The sequence below is a fragment of the Lepisosteus platostomus genome, chromosome 1 (assembly GCF_059453375.1).
Source record: "Lepisosteus platostomus isolate fLepPlt1 chromosome 1, fLepPlt1.hap1, whole genome shotgun sequence".
NCBI lineage: Eukaryota > Metazoa > Chordata > Actinopteri > Semionotiformes > Lepisosteidae > Lepisosteus > Lepisosteus platostomus.
The window spans coordinates 68,803,520-68,812,421 of record NC_142611.1 but is presented as its reverse complement, the minus strand read 5'-3'; the positions used below and the strand labels follow the sequence as shown (position 1 = coordinate 68,812,421).

The 8,902-nt window shown below is 51.0% G+C and overlaps 1 protein-coding gene across 3 annotated transcripts; it reads left to right on the top strand.

The window, feature by feature from the left end:
- inpp1 (inositol polyphosphate-1-phosphatase) lies at window positions 1-8,902 on the top strand. 3 transcript variants are annotated; one of them, XM_088634891.1, is made up of 6 exons: window positions 1-221; window positions 3,556-3,773; window positions 4,459-4,519; window positions 4,600-4,800; window positions 6,484-6,658; window positions 6,889-8,902. In XM_088634891.1, the coding sequence occupies exons 2-6, from the start codon at window positions 3,570-3,572 to the stop codon at window positions 7,373-7,375; spliced, it is 1,128 nt and encodes a 375-aa protein (XP_088491017.1). In that variant the 5' UTR covers window positions 1-221; window positions 3,556-3,569; the 3' UTR covers window positions 7,376-8,902. The 3 variants fall into 3 exon arrangements, with proteins under 3 accessions (XP_088491017.1, XP_088490995.1, XP_088491006.1); XM_088634869.1 differs by having other exon boundaries at window positions 2-945; XM_088634880.1 differs by lacking the exon at window positions 1-221 and having other exon boundaries at window positions 3,533-3,773.

Genomic DNA, 8,902 nt, shown 5'->3' with positions numbered 1-8,902 from the left:
GCCCAGACGTTCCCCCGTACAGAGGGCTGCGGTCCTGGGGTCAATGCGTATCGACTGAGCTTTCGCTGTTGTTCTCTACTTACAAGTATGCTGCCTATCACGACCGAGGGGGCTGATATCACAGCGATCAATACTGCAAATGATCTGAAACGGCTCCGACAGCGGAACTCCGAAGGCTAACTGCTTGCGTGCACTACACGCCGTACTGGATACTTTGAAACGTATGTTGGTAACATCAGTATTTCCGTACTTAACATCTTATCGAGTTAAATCGAACCAAATTGAACCGCATCTGGTGTATTTGCGAAGGAGACTAAATGAATTCCTTTCACTTAACGCATGAAAATATCAGTGGTAATACATCGCGCACACAAGATTCTGCATCTCGGCGTCAGGACCCGCTCAGAAAGTACAACACGAAACGCCTCGGCGGTCCGCAAACAGAAAGCCCGTCGAATGGCAGGACCTTTCCGGAAATCAGCACGACTGCGAAAACGTTGCGCCCGACACCCCCTCCTGGAACAGCAGAGCGGTGAAGTGATTCGCGGCTCTCGGAGGGGGGACAGGAGGAATTAAGAGGGCTGAAGCAGGAATACCATTGAAGGGCGTGACGCCATACAGCGTCGAAGAAGCCGTGATGTGAAAGCCCTGGCAGCGTTTTGAAAGGATCCGGCGCCTCCAGTCCTGCTGCCCGTGCGGACAAATGCAGTGCCGTCGCGTCTGAAGGGAAGGGCTGAGCGGAATATCCCTGGCGAGTCGCTAAGCCGCTACGGTGCTCACAGCTGGATCTGATTTGCGCCCTTCGCCGTCACTCCCAGGGGGGAAAAAATTAAAGCCTTGTTTTACAGGAAGCGAGCGCGGCCGAAGTCGGGGAGGGCGACGAGAAGTGTCACAGTAGCAACGTTGAAGTTCAGGGAAAAAAAAAACATTAACGCCGACCCTGAGGTAAGACTCGGCGCAGACGGGGAGGCGTTTACAGTACGTGAGCTGCAGCGGTGGAGCCGGTTGATGACCTTTACTGTCTTTTCCTCCTCAAGATGTCATCGGAGGAGCCCTGTAGTACTGCGATACCGTGGAGTCCTGTTACTAAGAGCACTCCAGCAAGGTTGTCTGCTCGTATCGTGGTTATTTAACGTCTCTCGCACGCTGTCTCGAAATCTCTCAAGTCTTCGCTTGAATAGGGACAGTACTCGGGTTCGCTTGATCCTATCCTGGGGTGCCCTTGGGTCGCTTTATGACGGGTTAAGTCAGAATGTAGTGTTTCATAACGGTAGTAAAATGTGACACTCCGCAGTATCGCTGGACAGACATACAGGTACGACGTTCTGCATATATGGATCAACACGGCGGGACAGGTACTGGGAAGATGCCTGTCTCTGCCCCCAGTGTTACTCGCAGAGACCACCCAGAAGTGAGCAGAGCGAATCGGTATTTCCAGAGGCCGCCTGACCAGAGCGGTCTCGCATATAGAGGCTTCAGGGACCGGCTGGGTGAAATGCCTCTTTGTGATATGAGGAGACCTTTTAGTTCAGACGATTTATAGCCCTCTCCGGGAAGCGCCTTTAAACTGCAGGCACTACTGAGAGTGAATCGAAGGGTATGTTTGCCCCAGGGTCGAGACTGAGAAGAGTGCCTGCGATTTGCCCCCGATGTAAATTTTATCCCAAATCGTCGGTTTTCTAAAGGTTTATCAGCAAACACCAAGACTCTCATCAGCCTGACCCTCCTAGTGAGGCCACTCTGTTCCTGGACAGCGGCACAAGCCTTTACTGCAGGGGGTCTGTGAGCTGCATGATTGAGCCAGTGTCTCACAGTGAAAGTCCTCCTTCTTCTCAGTCAGTCTGGAGTCGGCAGTTATTCTGTCTGTTTTGTAGGAAGTGTTTTATCAGCAGGGCCGGGTGTGCAGAGCGTGCAGCTCACGCGTGCAGGGACAGGCCCCTAGGGGGCGCTGTTGTGCAGCAGGCGCGGGGCGCCCTGGCGGACTCGGGCCCGCACGTCTGCGGCGGCCCTGAGGGAAACGTGTGCCTCTGCTGGCGTGCGGTTCCCGGCGGGATCACTCGGGAAGGCCGGCTGGCGGTGAGCTGTCACATCGAGAAGGCTAGCGCCCCCCTGTGGACATATCGTTTACCTGACCCTTAGACCCTGAATCCTGGCTGCATCCCGCCTTCGGTCCAGTTCGGTCCAGTTCTGATTGTGTCAGTGACTGGGTTTCGGCTGGTGCCAGCACTGCACATTGCTGGCATAATGGTCACAGCCCAGCTGCCCAGTTCTGTCCCTAAACCAGCAACATAGCAGTCCAGTTCGTTCATTAAACTGATCTCCCAGCAGTCCAGGTTTATTCCTGTACTTACTGCCCAGCATTCCAGTCCAGTTCCTTTGCTATACTGACCACATGGCAGTCCAGTCCAGTCCAGTTCCTTTGCTGTACTGACCTCCACCAACAGCCTGTGTAGCAAGAGCCCGGTGGAGTGAATGACCTCAGCACCTGTCCGGTTTGCTGCCTTCTTGCCTGAGTGTTGCTGGGTGAAGTGAGTGGAAGAGGGACAGTTTCCCAAAAGGAACAGGACTCCTGCTGGGAGGCCCCGATGTGGTGGCATCGGCACCACAGTCTGCGACGCTCCAGAAAGGAGACTCCACGCTCCCAGAGGGAAGCTCCAGGTCTGATCCTGTTCTAGAGTAAGGGCTGAAGTCCATCTCTCTGTTTTCAAGGGGCCTTCTCTCCTGCCTGCGTCCCTTGGTACAGGGGCCCTGTGCGCCACTCTGCTGCGGCCACTGACCTCCTGTGGCTGGACAGCTCGGATAAAGAGATTCTAACATGACTCTGCACATTCCTGAGCCACTATCAGAGCACGAGCAGACCACCGTGCCAGGGGGAATGACTCATCCTCTTTTCCTTGCGGAAGGGGATAAAAGCCACAGTAGAAAGCAGACACACAACACCAGGCATGAGAGGCCCTGCTTCTGAGATCAGCGTCAGTAACTAGTCATTTTAAATGCACATCAAGGGCTGAGAGAGAGCAGCTCTTTAATCCGGCCTAACCCCTGCCATTGTTTATTCATTGACCTGAATCCTAGCAGAAGAAAAAAGCACACACGCAACCTCATTAGTGGCAATACAGTGTGTAATTAGACCTTCACTGTAACAAGGGCTGTGTTCTATAAATAGAGCTCAGTGGATTAGAAGTGTTCATCGCTGGTCTCTTTGGTCCCTTAGTACTACTGAAGGGAAGGACAGTGTTGTCAATGGACCTGGACTGGAACCAGGCAGGATTTCAAGAGAAGACTTGAAAATTCACACAGCTCAAGTCCAGACCAGAGTGTGACCTCTTTCCACAGGTCTCGGGGTTTTACAGAAATCTCACAACGGATAGTTAATAGTAATGGATAGTTGAGCTGCAAGGAAAGCTGGGCGACACTGGAGCCCTGAGGAGCAGCATCCACAGTCTCTGACTGAAAGGATGCTGTTTGGGCCTGCCTCTGTGTGGCCTGTGGGTCAAGCATGCCACACATCTCTCTGACCGTTATGAAGTAGTGCTTCTCCTCCCTCGTCCCCAGGCCTCCCTTTCGGCATGGCAGCGGTGTTGCAGGCGCTGCTTAGCGCCTCGGAGAAAGCGGCGAACATAGCGCGCGTCTGCAGGCAGGAGGCGCCGCTGTTCGAGCTGCTGGTCCAGGAGAAGACGGGAGCCGACAAGAACAAGAAGTTCGTCCAGGACTTCAAGACGCTGGCCGACGTGGTCATTCAGGAGATGATCAAGCACGACGTGGGCAAACAGGTGCAGGGCCAGAAGGGTTGTGGTCTTTCTGTGAAAGACGAGTGTGCTCCAAATGATTTGCTTTGCCTTTGTTTTGTTCCTGAGGGTTAATTTGAATTGCAGGCAAGTAAAAGGCATAATACAATGCACAATACAGTTAACATAATGTGCCCATTAACAAACAAAAAAATAAAGTAAATCATATAATCTAATGTCCAAATTAAGCAGGTTATTGTCCAAATTAAGCAGGTTACTAGTCATGGGAATAAAGGAAAACTTAGTTCTATTGCACCTGAATCAACGCCCAGAAGGAAGGAGCTGAGATTCTCTGTGCAAGGGGGGTCCTGACGGCTAGGATTCTATTGGTGTAGATGTCTGAAAGCTGTAGCACCAGTCATTTTGCCTGTTGGCCAGTCCTACATTCATGCCGTTGGGAAGAATAATTTCCAGAACATTTTGTTTTAGTCACAGTCGTTCCTAATTCCTGTTACAGAAACGGGGAGTGACCCCTGTCTGGCCCGGTATTTACCCACTGGGCAGATTGGTAGTCTTTCATTTTCCAGCTCTGAGCTCCTGGTCTGGCGTAGGGTGGGACGACCTCGAAGGCAGACGACCCTGGGGGGGGTTTCGCTGGAAGGCTCCATGGCCAGACGCCCCCCTGCGCGGGTGTGAGAGGGGGGGGGGCGCTAATGGTGTCTGTTTTCAGTTTCCAGAGCTGGTGGGCTTCATCAGCGGAGAGGAGTCCAACAAGTTCGAGAACGGACTGGGTAAGGCTGTACGGAAGGTCTCGGGGTGGGGGGCTGTGTTCTCCTGGCGGTCAGCAGCCATGTGTGGGCTCTCCCGGCAGGCGAGAGCGTGACGGTGCGGGTGTGCGACACGCCGCGGGAGACGGCCGCCCTGCTCAGCGTGGTTCTGGACGGCAACCGGACGGCGGCCTCTCTGCTGGCCCAGGCCGTCCACCAGGACCTGGAGGTCAGCGACCCGGCCGCCGCCAGCCTGCAGCTGGACGTGAGCCCCGACAGCCTCGGCGTCTGGATCGACCCCATCGGTACGGCGTTCCCCGGCGTGGGGCGAGTCGCCCGGCTCCAAAAGACCAGTCTCCCATCCTAAACCCGTTACTTGTTTCCCTTGCTTTTCCTCGCGTTCTGTTTGCTGAACGTGCTTTGAACTCGCAGGCTCAACCATTCCTTCTTTCGGGCAAGAGCCAGGACTGACCACACAGAATTGTGCAGCTCTTTTCTGCCAGAGGGCCTGATGGTTTTCATCTCGGCTGATCCTTCAGTTACTTGAAGGATCCTGCTCTGTTTATATCTTGACTGTTTGAAATGCCCTGTAAACTGTGCAGGACTATGGCTGCCCAGCTGCAGGAGTCCTGCTCTCGGGTGTGCGGATCCAATGCAAGTGGCTCTGAATCCCTGTACTTTTTAGCCCTGAATCTCGAGAACACTGGGTCTTATGCTTTTTCTTCCAACTGAGATTAAATCACAGGGAAATTGAGTTCAGGTTTCTATATGCTCAATCTGGGTGTGTCTGATTTACAGTGTCACACCTATTACGGGCATGTCTCACATTGTTCAAGTGGGGAGCTGCGTCAGCATGCGTAGGCTGCAAAGGAACAAGTAAAGGTTTGTGCCATGTCTTAACAATGTCTTGATACCCGAAAAACGCCCCACAGCCAAAACAGTTTTTCTTTTCTTCCATTTACGTAATGGAATAAACCTTTACTTGTTCCTTTGCACTTCTCACGTAGTATCACTCCCACCTGTGGGCGTGTCTAATCTAGTGCCACTCCCACCTGTGGGCGTGTCTAATCTAGTGCCACTCCCACACGTGTCTCTTCGTCATCAACTAACGGATCAACTAGTAAGAGCTGTTCAGTCAGAAAAATCAGCATCAGGCTGTGTTCAGATTTGTGTGCTGAAGGTGTTGAAAACTACCCTTAAGGCTGGGTATTTCTGATGCGCAGGAGTTAGCACGAAAAAAAACAAAAATAAAAGTTTAAACAAGCAGATGAATGAATGAATCCAGCTACGCTGGAGTGAAAATCAGCAGTGTTCCTCCAGGTCCTGCAACCACATCTCATCGCTTCATCAAATTGGCAACTACAGATAGATACTTTATTGTCCACTGCTGTGGAAACTTGTCTTTGGCTTCTCCCACAGAAGTACAAAACACTCAAGCTAAACATGTCACATAAAATCATGAGAAAGTAAATGAAATAACAACAACAGTATGTGATACATAAATAGATGGATAAATAAATATGTAGTGGCAGAGCTACATTTACATACCTTCAATGAGCAGTTTTATTGCAGAGGGAGCAAAAAATGTCTTATAAATGTTTTTATTTGAATTTGGTTCCCTGTACCGTCTTCCTGATGGGAGTGTTATGAATTGAGAATGGAGTGGCTGTGTGGAGTCAGCTGTTCCCTGCCAGTCTGAGAACTGTATTACAATATAAATCCCTGAGCTGGGGCTGCTGCTTCCCAATTATTTTCCCTGTCATTTTCGCAATCCTGGACAGTTTGGTTTTGCTTTTCGACATCAGGTTTCCAAACCAAACTGTCATGTTAAACACCAGCTCTCAACAAGGCTTTTACATGCCATCTCTAGGACATTTTGACTGACATTAAAGTTCTTTAGGCTTATCGAAGGAGTTGGATAGGAAGGAGAAGGAGACGGAAGGCGTAGACCTAGAATTGACCTGACCAGGGCTGTGCTGTCCTTCCAGATGCCACCAGTCAGTACATCGAGGGGAGAGAGGACGTGGAGGCCCAGGATGGACTATACCCAGGGGGTTTGCAGTGTGCCCTGGTTCTGATCGGGGTGTACCTGCGGGCCAGTGGAGAGCCCATCATGGGCGTCGTCAGTCAGCCCTTCGCTCACAAAGACCCAGGAGGACAGGGGTAAGGCCATCCAGCCTCCGGGCAGAAGAACAGGCGTTGACGCGTTTCATATTTGACTTGACCTGTTTAACATGTATGCCGGCCATTTTAAGCAACCCCCCAGCCAGAGGCTCAGTGGCAGGGGAAAAAATGACCAGAAACGTGAATTTTTAAGAAAAACAGAAAGAAATATTCATGTGAATCTGAACGGATTGTGCACAATAGTCAACCCATGCTGTTTGCTGTTCCAGCTGGAGGGGTCAGTACTTCTGGGGGGTGTCCTATGGGAACCTCAACGTCTCCTCGCTGCCTAGGCCGGAGGCGCCCTCCCAGGAGGCGCTTGCTGTGGTGCTGAGCTCCAGTGAGAAGGAGCCTGTGAAGCAGGCTCTGGCGCCCCTGTGTGGTGGGAGGCTGCATTACGCCTCGGGAGCTGGCTACAAGATCCTGTGTGTGGCCCTCGGCCTGGTGGACGCCTACGTAGTCTCGGAGGGCAGCACCTACAAATGGGACTCGTGCGCCCCCCACGCCATCCTGCGGGCGCTGGGCGGGGGGGCGGTTGACCTGGGGCAGTGCCTGAGCGGCCTTGCTGAACACGGGGGGCGCCCAGAGCTGAAGTACCACCTGCCCCGAGCGGGATGCCAGGGTGCAGAGAGATGGGCCAACGAGGGTGGAATTGTGGCCTTCTTGGACCCCACGAGGCTGAAGAGGGTGATCAGTGCGCTTCTGGGAGAAGTGTAAAACCGTTTAATTTAACTCCTTTGGTCACCGGCATCAGGCAACATCTTTTATCATGGTTTTAATTTCAAGTTTGGATACAGGTACAACATTGGACTACAGTATTAAGTGCTGCCCTTTGTTCCAAATGTCTTTTCTGACGTTTTGCAGCCACCTGCAAGCCAACGGTGAGCTGGGGAGGGTAGGTGAGAGGGCACGCAGAGTGGGAGGGGACGCCCCTCGTCAACTCACCCCACAAATCGGCACAAGAAGAACTCAGATAAACGTGATGCACCAGTGAATTTCTGTTGAAAAACAGATCTTTTGCCCTAATGGAGCTGGCTGTACTCGGATTTCAAATCCGAAACCAAAACATGACGTTCAGCCTGGAGAGCATACTGCGAGGAAGGGCAACCAGGCAATTCTGTATCATGTTGACATCTTCCTGCACTGAATTCTGAATTCCTTCCTGGGGGAAAAAAAGCCAGTTTTGCTTAATGTCTGAACCTTTTGGAATATATCCATTTGTCCCGAGTAAAAATGATAAACGCTGGAGTCGATGAAATCTGCTACAGAAGGTCTGTGTTTTGTCTAGTAAACTGCAGCTGTCTGTCACTATTTGTCCAAACTAGGACAGATGTTTTATATCCAGAAATCAAACCGTTTTTTTTTTATCAGCTTCCAGTTGAAGTTCCTTGATGTTGTTCTTTTAGGGCTCAAGGGCGCTGGTATTAGTTCCTAATTTTTCTCTGATCTCAGTTAGTTGAAGTAGCAGTTGGATCTGTTTGATAAACAGGACTTTTGCACGCATATGAGGGGGAGGAACAGGTTGGAATTTGGTCTCAGTGGTGAGAGGCAGGGTGGGATTTTCAGTCATCATGTAGCAGAGCTGTCAGAGCAGATGTGACATGGGGTGTTTTTATGTAGTTCTTGAGGCAGGTGTTGGTAAATCACTCAAATATGGAACCCCACTTCCTCCGTTGCAGAGGGTCAGTGGGAAGTAAATACATGAGGAAACTGGTGCAAGTTCAGTACTTGGGTACTTTTAATGCCATTCGAGGAGGCAGCTGCGTCAGCATGGGTAGGCTGTAAAGAAACAAGTGAAGGTTTATTCCATGCTGAGAAGAGATGAAACAATCTTTCGACTGTGACACCCAAAGAAGGCTCCACGGTCAAAATGCTTTCTTTTCTTCTCTTTTCAGCAGGAAATAAACGTTTGTTTCTTTTATTGGAGCTAAGGGATCAATTGTAACCTGTTGCATGGTTCATTCGTGCCCAAGAATTGCAACCACAACACCAACCTGTGTTCATGAGAGGAGGGCATGATTTGCCACCCGGTGTCCTCATGGTTTGGTTCATGTTTCATTAGTAACCAGCTCTTAAAAGGCTGTTTTCCCTTCCTCTGATGTTCCAAATTCCACACTGTACCCAAACTACATGTTCATGTTTTTAGTGTAATAACTGGGATGCCACATTGTACATGAAGTTGTATCAAATTAAGACTGCCAGATCAATGCAGCTAAACAAATAAAATAATCCCCCACTCTCTCA

Coding starts and splice junctions, on each gene's coding strand:
- inpp1 (XM_088634891.1), top strand. CDS start 3,570: ATGGCAGCGGTGTTGCAGGCGCTGCTTAGCGCCTCGGAGAAAGCGGCG. Junction 3,774..4,458: donor AGCACGACGTGGGCAAACAG/GTGCAGGGCCAG, acceptor GTCTGTTTTCAG/TTTCCAGAGCTGGTGGGCTT. Junction 6,659..6,888: donor AAAGACCCAGGAGGACAGGG/GTAAGGCCATCC, acceptor TTGCTGTTCCAG/CTGGAGGGGTCAGTACTTCT.